Source organism: Procambarus clarkii, chromosome 11 (genome assembly GCF_040958095.1).
Source record: "Procambarus clarkii isolate CNS0578487 chromosome 11, FALCON_Pclarkii_2.0, whole genome shotgun sequence".
Lineage (NCBI taxonomy): Eukaryota > Metazoa > Arthropoda > Malacostraca > Decapoda > Cambaridae > Procambarus > Procambarus clarkii.
The window spans coordinates 12605865-12623362 of record NC_091160.1 but is presented as its reverse complement, the minus strand read 5'-3'; the positions used below and the strand labels follow the sequence as shown (position 1 = coordinate 12623362).

General features: G+C 45.8%; 1 protein-coding gene across 1 annotated transcript in view; it reads left to right on the top strand.

Annotated features, from left to right (window-relative positions):
- The window catches only part of LOC123758394 (putative serine protease K12H4.7), a 102230-nt gene that overhangs the window by 55134 nt on the left and 29598 nt on the right, over positions 1-17498 (top strand). Inside the window, exons 5-6 of the mRNA XM_069322429.1 lie at positions 1090-1284; positions 11239-11357. Of these exons, the coding sequence (XP_069178530.1) occupies positions 1090-1284; positions 11239-11357 (314 nt within the window). The remainder of the gene's footprint in view (positions 1-1089; positions 1285-11238; positions 11358-17498) is intronic.

Sequence of the window (17498 nt, the reverse complement as noted above, 5' to 3'; positions counted from 1 at the left end):
TCCAAATTTCAGAAAGTGATAGAAGGGTCACATTTACTCTACTTTAATATTGATAATTAAGTTAATTTATATGAGATGTTTTTATGATGGTAAAGTCCAAAGACTAATGTATTTAAGAATAATTCCCACCATAATAGGTGGAGAATATAATAGTATGTGGTGATGATATCCCGTTTTCTATAGACGGTAATTCCACTACAAGTTACGTTTTCTATGGTTAACTTGTTTATACAACACAGCTATTATCTGTATGATATATTAAATGCTGTCGGATTTTCCGACAATGCCGGAGTGATGTTGCAGGTCAGTCATTGCCCATGCTTGTGCAGCTGTGGTTCCTTTTGCTCCTTCTGCATCGAGGGGGGGGGCACCCCCTCCTGAGTGTGGACACACTCTGGGGAGCACTATAGTTCTAGGCTCTCGCCCTCAAAACTTTGATTCTGATCACTCTTTCTTCAGAAAAGTTAGTTACTGAGGTTTATGCTCTATTTCAGGGACCTAGTTTTATCAATTTGGTTCAGGATCCCCTTCATAACACTGTACTGGCACAGCAGTGTACTGCCACAACACTGTACTGGCACAGCACTGTACTGGCACAGCACAGTATATATTATTATATATACTGTGTATATTACTATGTTAATATACATGCGGGTGATGCCCCTTCCCCACCTTGAGTCCTATATCTTCCTGTGCACTGAATTGTTCTTTGCATCAATGGGTAAGAGAGGAGGCTCAGAGCAAGGGACCAGTTGTTTACACAGTTGCTGCCATCTGGTGACAGTTGAAACAGGAGGGCAACCAGATGGTGCAATTGGTCCCTGTTTAGTTGGGCACAGAAATCTTAGAGTTATTGACTGAACTTTCTAGATGTCACTAAAGATTGATATGAACTATATCCAGTGTCACCAAAACACCAGTATAATGAGCCAAGAAGTATGTTTAATAATATCTCTGTTATGCTGCTGCTGCTGCAGAATGTGAGCCTACCCTAATTCTTATGGAATGGAACATGTCTCAGGAAACATTGAAACAATCCGGCTCAGAAAGAAGGTCTCCATGTTCACTTAAATCTCAATATTTTTACAGATTGTGCACTCCTTTGGATGGAACTAACGAACTAGATGTTGCAAATTTATTCTCTTTATTGACTGAGAACGTGGAAGGTGTGGTGCAGTACAACAAGGACAACCGAGCATTTGAAGGTGCCAAGGACACTAACATTACCATCGACACAGTGTGTGGCATGATGACTGACCAAGCCATAGGTGATCCAATTGCAAGGTATGGAAGAAATAATGATAAGTTTGTACTTCTATGTATGTACTTTACTATGTATGTGTAGGTATATATGTACTACAGGTTTATCAGTTTCTCTCTGTCAGTCTGTCTGTCTGTCTGTGTCTGTATGTACTCACCTAGTTTTACTTGCGGGGGTTGAGTTCTGGCTCTTTTGTCCAGCCTCTCAACTATCAATCAACTGGTGTACAGATTCCTGAGCCTGCTATGTTCCATCATATATATATTTTTTTTATATTTATTTATTTATATACACAAGAGTTCTTACATTCTTGAACAGCATGCGTAGAGTATTAGGCAACTCCTTAATCCTATGTTCCCTGCAATACGACCCCGCAAAAAATAGTTTAACAACCAAGTACCCATTTTACTGTTGAGTTAAACAGAGTTTACAGTTAAGGATTTGCTCACAATAAATACTACCTGGCCAGGATACGAACCCAGGACAAAGCGCTCGCGAAACGCCTGGCGAGCGTCTTAACCACTACATCACGAGGACTGTAATGTCTACATTTGAAATTGTGTATGGAGTCAGCCTCCACCACATCACTGCCTAATACATTTCATCTGTTAACTACTCTGACACTGAAAAAGTTCTTTCTAACGTCCCTGTTGGGTCCTCAGTTTCCACCTGTGTCCACTTGTTCGCGTATCACCCGTGTTAAACAGTTTATCTTTATCTACCCTGTCAATTTCTCTGAGAATTTTGTAGGTAGTGATTATGTCTTACCTTACACTTCGTCTTCCATTGTCGTGAGTTGCATTTCCCACAGCCTGTCCTCGTAACTCATGCCTCTTAGTTCTGTGACTAACCTAGAGGCATACGTCTCAACATTTTCAAGCTTCATCTTGTGCTTGACAAGGTACGGGCTCCATGCTGGGGCCACATACTCCAGGATTGGTCTTATATATATGGTATACAAGGTTCTGAATGATTCCTTACACAGGTTCCTGAAGGCAGTTCTGATGTTAGCCAGCCTCGCATAAGCTGCCGATGTTGTTCTTTTGATGTGCGCTTCAGGAGACAGGTTTGGTGTTTTAACTCAACTCCTAGATATTTCACTTTGTCCATTTCATGAAGGATTTCATCTCACATTCTGTATCCTGTGTCTGGCCTCCTGTTTCAACTGCCCAGTTTCATTACCTTACATTTACTAGGGATGAACTTTAGTAGCCATTTATTGGACCATTCATTCAGTCTGTCTAGGTTATCTTGTAGCCTCATACTATCTTCCTCTGTCTTAATCCTCCTCATAATTTTTGCATCATCAGCAAACAATGAGAGGAATGATTCTATACCCACTGGTAGATCATTTACATATATCAGAAACAGTATAGGTCCAAGGACTGAGTCCTTCTAGACTCGACTGGTCACACCTCGCCAATCTGAGACCTCACCCCCTCACAGTGATTCACTGTCTTCTGTTACTTAGGTACTCACTTATCCAATGGAGTTCCTTCCCTTTCACTCCTGCCTGCATCTCCATATTTCGCACTAGTCTCTGGTGTGGCACTGTGTCAAAGGCTTTCTGACAATCCAAAAATATGCAGTCTGCCCACCCCACTCTTTCTTGCCTGATTCTTGTTGCCTGATCGTAGAATTCAGTTAATCCTGTGAGGCCGGACTTGCCATTCCTGAAACCATGTTGGTGTTGTGCCACAAAGTTCCTCCGCTCCAGATGGTCTGTCTGTCTGTCTGTCTGTCTGTCTGTCTGTCTGTCTGTCTGTCTGTTTGTCTGTCTGTCTGTCTGTCTGTCTGTCTGTCTGTCTGTCTGTCTGTCTGTCTGTCTGTCTGTCTGTCTGTCTGTCTGTCTGTCTGTCTGTCTGTCTGTCTGTCTGTCTGTCTGTCTTTCTGTCTGTCTGTCTGCCTGCCTGTCTGTCTGTCTGTCTGCCTATCTGCCTGTACACACGTACGTTTTTCTTTCTCTCCAAAACTGGAAGGCAGGCACTTGGGGAATTCCTCACCCTAATTTGCAAGACGGAAATGGTCTGGGATACAGGACGGACAAGTACTCTTCGGGGGTGGTCTAAGTAAAATACTTTAAGAAATATTATCAATTATAGACACCCCCCAGGTGGTTTAAGTAAAATACTCTAAGAAATATTATCAATTATAGACACCTTCTACCAGGCGATTTTGAAAGTCAATTGTGAAATATACTGTTATTCCTCTAGAGTTTTATTTATAATTATATGCTTTCCGAGAAACCCATATATATGTTTTCAGTGTTTCGTAATAATACATTTTCTTAACGAAGGGAGAGAGAATGTAACAGGAGTGGGGAGAGGGGGGATGAAAGAGGTGGGGACTGGGGGATGAAGGGGGTAGGGAATGAAGGAGTTCAAGGGGAGGATTGGGGGAAGAGTCAGGAAGAGGAGAGACCTGGGTGCAGCTGGGTACTCATTCCATAGAATGAAATGTCTGTTCATGGTTGGCGGGAAGATGGGGAGAGTAGGAAAATAGGGGAGATGGGGAGGGTAGGGAGATAGGGGAGATGAGGAGGGTAGGGAGATAGGGGTGATGGGGAGTGTAGGGAGATAAGGGTGATGGGGAGGGTAAGGGAGATGGGGAGTGGAAGGGGATAGGGGTGATGGGGAGGGTAGAGGGATAGGGGAGATGGGGATAAAGAGAAGGGAAGAGAAGTAGGGAGAAGGGGAGAAGGGTGAAACTGAGAGAGATGAGAGGAAAGGGGGTGAGAGGGGCAGGAAAGTGGAATGGGGAGGGGAGAGTTGAGGGGATTGGAGGGAGAGGGATAAAGAAATGGGCAGTAATGGGGGAGATGGGGAGAGAAAGATTATCCCGGGCACTGCTGGGTACCCGTCCAAGTATACTATGAGGCAGACTATCCCGGACACTGCTGGGTACCCGTCCTAGTATACTATGAGGCAGACTATCCCGGGCACTGCTGGGTACCCGTCCTAGTATACTACGAGGCAGATTATCCCGGGCACTGCTGGGTATCCGTCCTAGTATACTATGAGGCAGACTATCCCGGGCACTACTGGGTACCCGTCCCAGTATACTATGAGGCAGACTATCCCGGGCACTGCTGGGTACCCGTCCTAGTATACTATGAGGCAGACTATCCCGGGCACTGCTGGGTACCCGTCCTAGTATACTATGAGGCAGACTATCCCGGGCACTGCTGGGTATCCGTCCTAGTATACTATGAGGCAGACTATCCCGGGCACTGCTGGGTACCCGTCCTAGTATACTATGAGGCAGACTATCCCGGGCACTGCTGGGTACCCGTCCTAGTATACTATGAGGCAGACTATCCCGGGCACTGCTGGGTACCCGTCCTAGTATACTATGAGGCAGATTATCCCGGGCACTGCTGGGTATCCGTCCTAGTATACTATGAGGCATACTATCCCGGGCACTGCTGGGTACCCGTCCCAGTATACTATGAGGCAGACTATCCCGGGCACTGCTGGGTACCCGTCCTAGTATACTATGAGGCAGACTATCCCGGGCACTGCTGGGTACCCGTCCTAGTATACTATGAGGCAGACTATCCCGGGCACTGCTGGGTATCCGTCCTAGTATACTATGAGGCAGACTATCCCGGGCACTGCTGGGTATCCGTCCTAGTATACTATGAGGCAGACTATCCCGGGCACTGCTGGGTACCCGTCCTAGTATACTATGAGGCATAATGTTTAACTAATTGTTTACATCGTTTGTTTGATGTTGTTTGATTGCTGTTTATATAGTGTGGTTTATTATATTATATACCTAATGTTTCTTGTTTGTGTGGTGTTGTTTGTTTGTAACAACATGTTACATCTAGTCTGTTTGTCAGTCTGTCCAAAGTATGAGGCCAGACATTAGGGAATATCCTCACCATTTCAGTAGACTTACTGGCCTAGGGTGTGGGATGAACACAGGCTGGTCAGGGTCGGCAGAGTGACTGGCCTAGGGTGTGGGATGAACACAGGCTGGTCAGGGTCGGCAGAGTGACTGGCCTAGGGTGTGGGATGAACACAGGCTGGTCAGGGTCGGCAGAGTGACTGGCCTAGGGTGTGGGATGAACATAGGCTGGTCAGGGTCGGCAGAGTGACTGGCCTAGGGTGTGGGATGAACATAGGCTGGTCAGGGTCGGCAGAGTGACTGGCCTAGGGTGTGGGATGAACATAGGCTGGTCAGGGTCGGCAGAGTGACTGGCCTAGGGTGTGGGATGAACATAGGCTGGTCAGGGTCGGCAGAGTGACTGGCCTAGGGTGTGGGATGAACATAGGCTGGTCGGGGTCGGCAGAGTGACTGGCCTAGGGTGTGGGATGAACATAGGCTGGTCGGGGTCGGCAGAGTGACTGCCCTAAGGTATGGGATGAACATAGGTTGGTCGGGGTCGGCCAGGTGACTGGCCTAGGGTATGGGATGAACATAGGTTGGTCGGGGTCGGCCGAGTGACTGGCCTAGGGTGTGGGATGAACATAGGCTGGTCAGGGTCGGCAGAGTGACTGGCCTAGGGTGTGGGATGAACATAGGCTGGTCGGGGTCGGCAGAGTGACTGGCCTAGGGTGTGGGATGAACATAGGCTGGTCGGGGTCGGCAGAGTGACTGGCCTAGGGTGTGGGATGAACATAGGCTGGTCGGGGTCGGCCGAGTGACTGCCCTTGGGTATGGGATGAACATAGGTTGGTCGGGGTCGGCCAGGTGACTGGCCTAGGGTATGGGATGAACATAGGTTGGTCGGGGTCGGCCGAGTGACTGGCCTAGGGTATGGGATGAACACAGGCTTGTCGGGGTCGGCAGAGTGACTGGCCTAGGGTGTGGGATGAACATAGGCTGGTCGGGTTCGGCAGAGTGACTGCCCTAGGGTATGGGATGAACATAGGTTGGTCGGGGTCGGCCAGGTGACTGGCCTAGGGTATGGGATGAACACAGGCTTGTCGGGGTCGGCAGAGAGACTGGCCTAGGGTATGGGATGAACACAGGTTGGTCGGGGTCGGCAGAGAGACTGGCCTAGGGTATGGGATGAACACAGGCTGGTCGGGGTCGGCAGAGAGACTGGCCTAGGGTATGGGATGAACACAGGCTGGTCGGGGTCGGCAGAGAGACTGGCCTAGGGTATGGGATGAACACAGGCTGGTCGGGGTCGGCAGAGAGACTGGCCTAGGGTATGGGATGAACACAGGCTGGTCGGGGTCGGCAGAGAGACTGGCCTAGGGTATGGGATGAACACAGGCTGGTTGGGGTCGGCCGAGTGACTGGCCTTGGGTACAGGATGAACACAGGCTGGTCGAGGTCGACAGAGCATGCCAGGCTCATGTTCACACTCCCACCACGAGTTTTCACACTTCCCGTCACTACACCTACCAAAATATTTTAAAACAAAAAATCCAAAATACATTTTTTAATTTTAATCATATACATATATATACACCATTATTCATTAATCTAGGAACATTAGAGGAAATTTCTTGCTATTTAAACAAAATTCAACCCAATAAAACACATAAATTACATTCTGAACTTCCCCTCCCATGGAAAATGAAAGGGGAGGAAGGGGGGGAGGAGGGAGGGGGTGTGAAGGGGATGGGGAAAGAGGCGGCGGGAGGGAGGAAGAGGGAGGGGGTGACGATGGTGTTGGAGGAGGGTGAGGGAAAGGGGATGAAAGACACACATATTTTCTGAGATAATGGGGAGGTCCGATGGGGATAGGGAATAGGAAGGAAAGGAGAGGAAGATGGGAGAAACAAGAGAGGAAGCGTGAAACAGGAGAAGAGGGGGTACACAAGGGATGCGATATGGAGACGAGCGGGTGAAGGCGGAGATGGAAGAAGGGGGATGGGAGAGGAGACAATGTCTTGAACACCGCCATCGTCGCCCTTATTATTATTCTTTATGAATTGGAAGAGGTGTTACGAGGAAGGGTGAGAGGGAGAGCATCGGGGCATCACGGGTACCCCTCCTGGTATATATATATATATATATATATATATATATATATATATATATATATATATATATATATATATATTTTCACATTCAGAATCAGATGTTTATTCAGGTAAGGTATATACATACAAGTGATGTTACATTAATGGATTGATATATAGATAGAGCTAGTACATACAATGCCTAAAGCCACTATTACGCAATGCGTTTCGGGCAATAAATACAGTGGAGGTGCCGGGGAAAATATATATATATATATATATATATATATATATATATATATATATATATATATATATATATATATATATATATATATATATATATATATATATATATATATATATATATTGGTAGCAGTCTTTCCTGTAGACATATATTATTAAATATGACCGAAAAAGTAAGATTAATAATTCTAACTCGAATTTTCTCAATGTTTCTTATATTTCTTTTCACTGTTCATGGTCTCTGAAAAATCAATTCTCCAAAATTCATATTTATTTCTAGTCTGACGCGACACTTGAACGCGTTTCATAAAACTTATTACATTTTCAAAGACTTTAGTTTACACACACATAACTATAACTGAGCAGAGTTTAAACAGCTTCAATTTTATACCTGCATTTGGGTGAGGTGATATGTTACAACAGTTTTGGATGAGGTGAAAACAAACTTTCAACACAAGACAGAACACGAAACAATGGGTATAATATTTTGTAAGTTAAAGGGAAGAATGGAAGTAACTGCAAAGGGCCTATTGGCCCATATTTCTTGATCCTTCTATATTGGTGCGGAGTCTTGAAGTGGATAGAATATAGTTGTACATTAATTGGCTGTTGATTGCTGGTGTCGACTTCTTAATGTGTAGTGCTTCAAAGATATCTAGCCGCCTGCTATCGCTGTATCTATCGATGAAGGGTGAGAGGGAGAGCATCGGGGCATCACGGATGATAGCGGACAGAGTGTATCGTGATCCGGCCTGTACTCCTCTTGACATACCAGAAAACAGTCTAAGGAAATTACTCCAAGCTTGTACTAAAGAGGCACCCTTCTTGAGCCCGGATGGGCACATGTATAAGCAAGTAGATGGGATCGCCATGGGTTCTCCCCTAGGAGTCCTGTTTGCGAACTTCTACATGGGTACCATCAAACAAAAGGTCTTAGTCGACATGAACTTGGAACCGGCCATATACTGCAGGTATGTTGACGACATTTTTACACTGGTACCTGATGTCACACATCTGCAGGAGCTGAAGGAGGCATTTGAGCGGAATTCTGTGTTGCGTTTCACTTACGAGATGGAGAAGGATGGGAAGCTGCCCTTTCTAGATATAACAGTCATGGAAAGGAGCGGAGGTTTCCACACTGCAGTCTACACTAAGGAAACAAACATAGGAATGTGCCTCATTGCCAACAGTGACTGCCCAGACAGGTACAAGAGGAGTGTTGTTAACGCTTATGTCGACCGTGCTCTCAGCCACAGCTCAGGATGGAAGCAAGTCGATGAAGAACTTTGTAGGGTAAGGCAGGTCCTAGTCAACAACGGCTTCTCCAATGGTTTCGTCGAAGACATCATAAGAAGGAAGGTGAAATGCCATGCAACCTCTGAAGAGACAACTAACACAACACCTGTACCCCTATTAGACTATTTTACAGGAACTTCTTTTCCACAGCTCATAAAACGGAGGAAAGGGTCCTGAAAGATATTGTTAATAGAAACGTTATCCCTATAGACAGAAATCAGAAGATACAATTGACGATTTACTATAAAACCAAGAAAACGGCCAATCTACTCATGAGAAACTCCAGACACAGAGCAGAACGCTTTAAAAGAGACCAATGTCGTCTATGCCTTCAAATGCCCACTTGGGGACTGTAAGCCTCAAAGAATTCAGTATATAGGCAAGACAACAACATCTCTTTCCAAGCGATTAACGATGCATAAGCAACAGGGCTCCATTAAGAAACATAATCTCTTCCCACAACCAGACCATCACCAGAGAAGTCTTAACAAAAAACACGGAAATCATCGATAGATACACAGATAGCAGGCGGCTAGATATCTGCGAGGCACTACACATTAAGAAGTCGACACCAGCAATCAACAGCCAATTAATGCACAACCCTATTCTACCCACTTCAAGCCTCCTCACCAATATAGAAGCATCAAGAAATATGGGCCAATAGGCCCTTTGCAGTTACTTCCATTCTTCCTTTTAACTTGGAAAATATTATACCCATTGTTTCGTGTTCTGTCTTGCGTTGAAAGTTTGTTTTCACCTCATCCAAAACTGTTGTAACATATCACCTCACCCAAATGCAGGTATAAAATCGAAGCTGTTTAAACTCTGTTCAGTTATAGTTGTGTGTGTGTGTAAACTAAAGTCTTTGAAAATGTAATAAGTTTTACGAAACGCGTTCAAGTGTCGCATCAGACTAGAAATAAAAATGAATTTTGGAGAATTGATTTTTCAGTTACCATCAACAGTGAAAAGAAATAAAAGAAACATTGAGAAAATTCCTGTTAGAATTATTAATCTTACTTTTTCGGTTATAATTAATAATATATATATATATATATATATATATATATATATATATATATATATATATATATATATATATATATATATATATATATATGCAAACAAGCCGTGAATGGTCCCCAGGACTATATACAACTGAAAACTCACACCCCAGAAGTGACTCGAACCCATACTGCCAGGAGCAACGCAACTGGTATGTACAGGGACGCTTTAATCCGCTTGCCCATCACGACCGGACATAAGGAAGTGATAGCCGAAGCTATTTGAACCACTTCCCCGCCGGCACTCAGATGGTAATCTTGGGCATAGCATTTTATCAAATCACCTCATTCTTTGGGGCACACGTGAGGAACACAAATGCAAACAAGCCTGAATGGTCCCCAGGACTATATACAACTGAAAACTCACACCCCAGAAGTGACTCGAACCCATACTGCCAGGAGCAACGCAACTGGTATGTACAGGGACGCCTTAATCCGCTTGACCATCACGACCGGACATAAGGAAGTGATAGCCAAAGCTATTTGAACCAATTCCCCGCCGGCACTCGGATGGTAATCTTGGGCATAGCATTTTATCAAATCACCTCATTCTTTGGGGCACACGTGAGGAACACAAATGCAAACAAGCCTGAATGGTCCCCAGGACTATATACAACTGAAAACTCACACCCCAGAAGTGACTCGAACCCATACTGCCAGGAGCAACGCAACTGGTATGTACAGGGACGCCTTAATCCGCTTGACCATCACGACCGGACATAAGGAAGTGAGAGCCGAAGCTATTTGAACCACTTCCCCGCCGGCACTCGGATGGTAATCTTGGGCATAGCATTTTATCAAATCACCTCATTCTTTGGGGCACACGTGAGGAACACAAATGCGAACAAGCCTGAATGGTCCGCAGGACTATATGCAACTGAAAACTCACACCTTAGAAATGACTCGAACCAATACTGCCCGGAGCACTCTGCTGGCGTACAGGATCCCTTAACCGCTCAACCAACATGACTGGACAAAAGAGGATGGTAGCCAAAGCTATTTCCATCCCCCCGCCGGCACTCGGTTGGTAAACTTGGGCATGGTATTTTATCAAATCACCTCATTCTTTGGGGCACATGTGAGGAACACAAATGCAAACAAGCCTGAATGGTCCCCAGGACAATATGCAACTGAAAACTCAAACCCAAGAAGTGACTCGAACCCATACTGCCAGGAGCACTCTACTGGCGTACAGGATCTCTTAACCGCTCGACCAACACGACCGGACATCTTCTTTTGTCCGGTATTGAGTTAGTGATGTATGACCTTTTCTCAGAACATTCACACCACAAAGGATATACTGTTCAGTGATAGTTACCTAAAGAGAAAGTGATATAGTATTACATAAAAAGTGACTTAATGAATGCAGATTAAAAATTATACTATTTAAAAGAAATTGATTAAAAACGATTTTGAAAAATAAAATTATATTTTGTTTTACGTTCAGATATGCAGCAGTAAACGCGATGATGTTGGATGTTTATGAGGAGGAATGTTTGGACCACACATATGACTCCATGATTAATGAGTTGCGAGCTACCAGTTGGGAGAATAACACAAGTGGAGGTAAGTCGATATTTGTAAATATTTTTAATCAGTGCCAATTTTTGCACCAGCACAGCACAAGCTATTTCAAAGATTTAAAAAAATATTTGGCAATACACACTTCTCTGTTTAGTATATTCTAACACACTATTGAAAACACTTTCACTGCATCCATCCGGGTAACTCAAGCTCTCTGTGTTTCTAATGTTTCACCCAATTAATGTATTCTTTATTCTGTTTCCATCCTGAAGGTATAATATGACTAAAATAGATGGTTAAGGGTTATGAAACTGGATATTCATGCCTGTGCCACCTCTTGGGGGGTTTAATCTCTTCATCAATCAACTATGAAACTCCACTTTCTAGGCGCTTTCCCTCGGTTCTTAAGGCTTTGGTACTCCAGGACCTCTGAGTCTTACGTAGTCTACCACAAGCCGGTATCTGGTTTGCTTCAAGTGGGAAGAAAAACTTTAGGGTCATAGCTCTACCAAGAAAATTGGCCCAGAAAATCATAAAAAAAAATAATTGCTCTTGGAAAAAAACAGAAACCAAAGGATTCCAGGCATGAAAACAGCACGTGCCAGGGTACACAGTCAGGTGCCCAAGACAAGCAGCGATGGGCGCTAACCTTGGTACCCAGCCCGTGACAAAGGCCAATAAGCCAGTCCCACAGCAAGCATCATGCACCAGGAACAGGAAGGCAAGAGATGGAGCCAGCAATCCAAATAACTTTAATATAAGGACTGACAGGCAGGGAAAAGCCGGCTTGAGCACCCCATATCCATTCTGTGGACAGTAGTGGATCCTATACCCATCCTGTGGGCAATACTGCACCTCATACCCATCCTGTGGGCAGTAGTGGACCTCCCCTACCCATCCTGTGAGAAATATTGCACAACACACCCATCCTGTGGGCAGTAGTGGACTGTGGGTGATAGTGCACGCCATGTGGGCGGTAGTGCACTACATACCCATGATGTGGACAGCAGGGGACCCCACACCCATGCTTTAGACAGTAGTACACCCCATACCCATTCTTTGGGCAGAAGAAGACCCCATACCCATCGTGTGGGAAGCAGTGTACCTAATGCCCATCCTATGGGAAGTAGTGCACCTCATACCCTTCCTGTGGGACGTAGTACACCACATACCCATCCTGTGGGAAGTAGTGGACCCCATGCCCATGCTGTGGGAAATAGTGTACCTCATATCCTTCCTTCCTGTGGGACGTAGTAGACGCCATACCCATCCTGTGGGAAGTAGTAGACCTCCATACCCATCCTGTGGGAAGTAGTGCACCCCATACCCATCCTGTGGGCTGTAATGAACCCCATACCCATCACGTGGGACGTAGTGGACCCATACCCCCTCCTGTGGGCAGTAGTGGACCCCCATACCTATCCTGTGGGCAGTAGTACACCCCATACCCATGCTGTGGGCAGTAGTACACCCCATACCCATCCTGTGGGCAGTAGTGGACCCCATGCCCATGCTGTGTGGAGTAGTGCACCCCATACCCATCCTATGGAAAGTAGTGCACCCCATACCCATCCTGTGGGAAGTAGTGCACCCCATACCCATCCTGCGGGCTGTAGTGTACCTCATACTCATCCTGAGGGCAGTAGTACACCCCATTCCCATGCTGTGGGCAGTAGTGCACCCTATACCTATCCTGTGAGAAGTAGTGAATCCAATACTTATCCTGTGGGCAGAATTGCACCCCATACCTATCCTCTGAGAGGTAGAGAACCCAATGCCCATAAGTAGTGAACCCCATACCCATGCTGTGAGAAGTAATGCACCCCATCCTCATCCTCATACTGTAGGAAGTGGTTCACCTCCATACCCATCCTGTGGGAAGTAGTGCACCCTATACTCATCCCGTGAGAAGTAGTGGACCCCAAACCCATGCTGTAGGCAGTACGTACTGCACTCCATACCCATCCTGTGGGCAGTAGTGCACCCCATACCCATCCGATAGGAAGTAGTGCACCCCATGCCCATCCTGTGGGCAGTAGTGCACCTCATACCAATCCTGTGGGCTGTAGTGGGCCACATACCCATCCTGTGGGAAGTAGTGGACCCTACACCCCTGCTGTGGGAAGTAGTGCACCTCATACCTATCATGTGGGAAGTAGTGCACCCCCATACCCATCCTGTTTGCAGTAGTGTACCCCATATCCATCCTGTGAGAAATAGTGCACCCCATACCCATCCTGTGGGCAGTAGTGGACTCCATACCCATCCAGTGGGCAGTAGTGCACCCCATACCCATCCTGTGGGCAGCAGTGCACCCCATACCCATCCCGAGGGCAGTAGTGCACCCTATACCCATCAAGTGGGCAGTAGTGCACCCCATACCCATCCTGTGGGCAGTAATGCTTCCAATACCCATCCTGTGGACAGTAGTGCACCCCATACCCTCCATGTGGGAAGTAGTGGAAAAGGCTACAGAGGCACATAATGGGCACAGTCACTGTTCTCAAAAATACATTTGGCTTAGCAAGTTACAGCGATGTGGAGGGTTACAGTCACCCACATTTGCTACCTATAGGTTGCAAGCTGGGAACATTTGGCTAAAATTTCTGGTAGTAAATCGCTTTGAATGAAATAGTTCAGTACTGCAGTTGGGTTCGATCTTGACTCACAATCGGGAATTCAGGGATCGAATTCAGGCGGGACATACAGCCTGTCCTCCAAAGACTCAAAAGTAATTCCATTTACCCATCTACCCAAGTGTTTATGAATGAAAAACAGTTTACACGCGACTCACAACTGATTTCGTTCGAACAGGAACGTTCGAAGTGAAGCACTTACGGAACAAGTGATTCACTGACGAATTTTGTTTGAACCCCAACGCTGTTAATGCCTCGCCTACGTACTACATATAGAACCTAACAGAACCTAAACACCTAAACTAACTTAACCTATAGTCGTATATGCACAATATGGTAATATATTATAATGTTAATTTATATTTGAGAAAATTCCCGTTTTGAATGAACAGCATGTAAAAAAAAATTAATGAGTCTTTGGGGTTGACCAGTGGATGTAATGAGCTTGAGTTGAAGACGGGTTGGAAATGGTTAGGCACGTTTTTATCACCTAATGTCTCTGTTCACCTACTAGTAAATAGATACCAAGGAGTCAGTCAGCTTGTTGTGGGAGTGCATTCTGAGGCGTAGGCTCTCGATATAAGCCTAACGGTTACTGACCCACACTCTGGCCATGATGAGTCATGGTTACTGCCCGACACTCTGGCCATGATGAGTCATGGTTACTGACAACACTCTGACCATGATGAGTCATGGTTACTGACAACACTCTGACCATGATGAGTCATGGTTACTGACCGACACTCTGGCCATGATGAGTCATGGTTACTGACGACACTCTGACCATGATGAGTCATGGTTACTGACCGACACTCTGGCTATGATGAGTCATGGTTACTGACAACACTCTGGCTATGATGAGTCATGGTTACTGACAACACTCTGGCCATGATGAGTCATGGTTACTGACAACACTCTGGCCATGATGAGTCATGGTTACTGACCAACACTCTGACCATGATGAGTCATGGTTACTGACAACACTCTGGCTATGATGAGTCATGGTTACTGACAACACTCTGGCTGTGATGAGTCATGGTTACTGACAACACTCTGGCCATGACGAGTCATGGTTACTGACCGACACTCTGGCCATGATGAGTCATGGTTACTGACCGACACTCTGGCTATGATGAGTCATGGTTACTGACAACACTCTGGCCATGATGAGTCATGGTTACTGACAACACTCTGGCCATGATGAGTCATGGTTACTGACAACACTCTGGCCATGATGAGTCATGGTTACTGACCGACACTCTGGCCATGATGAGTCATGGTTACTGACCGACACTCTGGCCATCATGAGTCATGGTTACTGACAACACTTTGACCATGATGAGTCATGGTTACTGACAACACTTTGACCATGATGAGTCATGGTTACTGACAACACTCTGACCATGATGAGTCATGGTTACTGACCGATACTCTTACCATGATGAGTCATGGTTACTGACAACACTCTGACCATGATGAGTCATGGTTACTGACCAACTTTCTGGCCATGATGAGTCATGGTCACTGACAACACTCTGACCATCATGAGTCATGGTTACTGACAACACTTTGACCATGATGAGTTATGGTTACTGACAACACTTTGACCATGATGAGTCATGGTTACTGACCAACACTCTGACCATCATGAGTCATGGTTACTGACAACACTCTGGTCGTGATGAGTCATGGTTACTGACAACACTCTAACCATGATGAGTCATGCTTACTGACATCACTCTGGCCATGATGAGTCATGGTTACTGACAACACTCTGACCATGATGAGTCATGGTTACTGACCGACACTCTGGCCATGATGAGTCATGGTTACTGACCGACACTCTGACCATGATGAATCATGGTTACTGACCGACACTCTGACCATGATGAGTCATGGTTACTGACAACACTCTGACCATGATGAGTCATGGTTACTGACCGACACTCTGACCATGATGAGTCATGGTTACTGACCGACACTCTGGCCATGATGAGTCATGGTTACTGACAACACTCTGACCATGATGAGTCATGGTTACTGACAACACTCTGACCATCATGAGTCATGGTTACTGACAACACTCTGGCCATGATGAGTCATGGTTACTGACAACACTCTGACCATGATGAGTCATGGTTGCTGACAACACTCTGGCCATGATGAGTCATGGTTACTGACAACACTCTGACCATGATGAGTCATGGTTACTGACCGACACTCTGGCCATGATGAGTCATGGTTACTGACAACACTCTGGCCATCATGAGTCATGGTTACTGACAACACTCTGACCATGATGAGTCATGGTTTCTGACAACACTCTGGCCATCATGAGTCATGGTTACTGACAACACTCTGACCATGATGAGTCATGGTTACTGACCGACACTCTGGCCATGATGAGTCATGGTTACTGACCGACACTCTGACCATGATGAGTCATGGTTACTGACCGACACTCTGGCCATGATGAGTCATGGTTACTGACCAACACTCTGACCATCATGAGTCATGGTTACTGACAACACTCTGGCCATGATGAGTCATGGTTACTGACAACACTCTGACCATGATGAGTCATGGTTACTGAAAACACTCTGGCCATGATGAGTCATGGTTACTGACCGACACTCTGACCATGATGAGTCATGGTTACTGACCGACACTCTGGCCATGATGAGTCATGGTTACTGACAACACTCTGACCATGATGAGTCATGGTTACTGACAACACTCTGGCCATGATGAGTCATGGTTACTGACAACACTCTGACCATGATGAGTCATGGTTACTGACCGACACTCTGGCCATGATGAGTCATGGTTACTGACCGACACTCTGACCATGATGAGTCATGGTTACTGACAACACTCTGACCATGATGAGTCATGGTTACTGACAACACTCTGACCATGATGAGTCATGGTTACTGACCGACACTCTTACCATGATGAGTCATGGTTACTGACAACACTCTGACCATGATGAGTCATGGTTACTGACCAACTTTCTGGCCATGATGAGTTATGGTCACTGACAACACTCTGACCATCATGAGTCATGGTTACTGACAACACTTTGACCATGATGAGTTATGGTTACTGACAACACTTTGACCATGATGAGTCATGGTTACTGACCAACACTCTGACCATCATGAGTCATGGTTACTGACAACACTCTGGTCGTGATGAGTCATGGTTACTGACAACACTCTAACCATGATGAGTCATGCTTACTGACATCACTCTGGCCATGATGAGTCATGGTTACTGACAACACTCTGACCATGATGAGTCATGGTTACTGACCGACACTCTGACCATGATGAGTCATGGTTACTGACAACACTCTGACCATGATGAGTCATGGTTACTGACCGACACTCTGACCATGATGAGTCATGGTTACTGACCGACACTCTGGCCATGATGAGTCATGGTTACTGACAACACTCTGACCATGATGAGTCATGGTTACTGACAACACTCTGACCATCATGAGTCATGGTTACTGACAACACTCTGGCCATGATGAGTCATG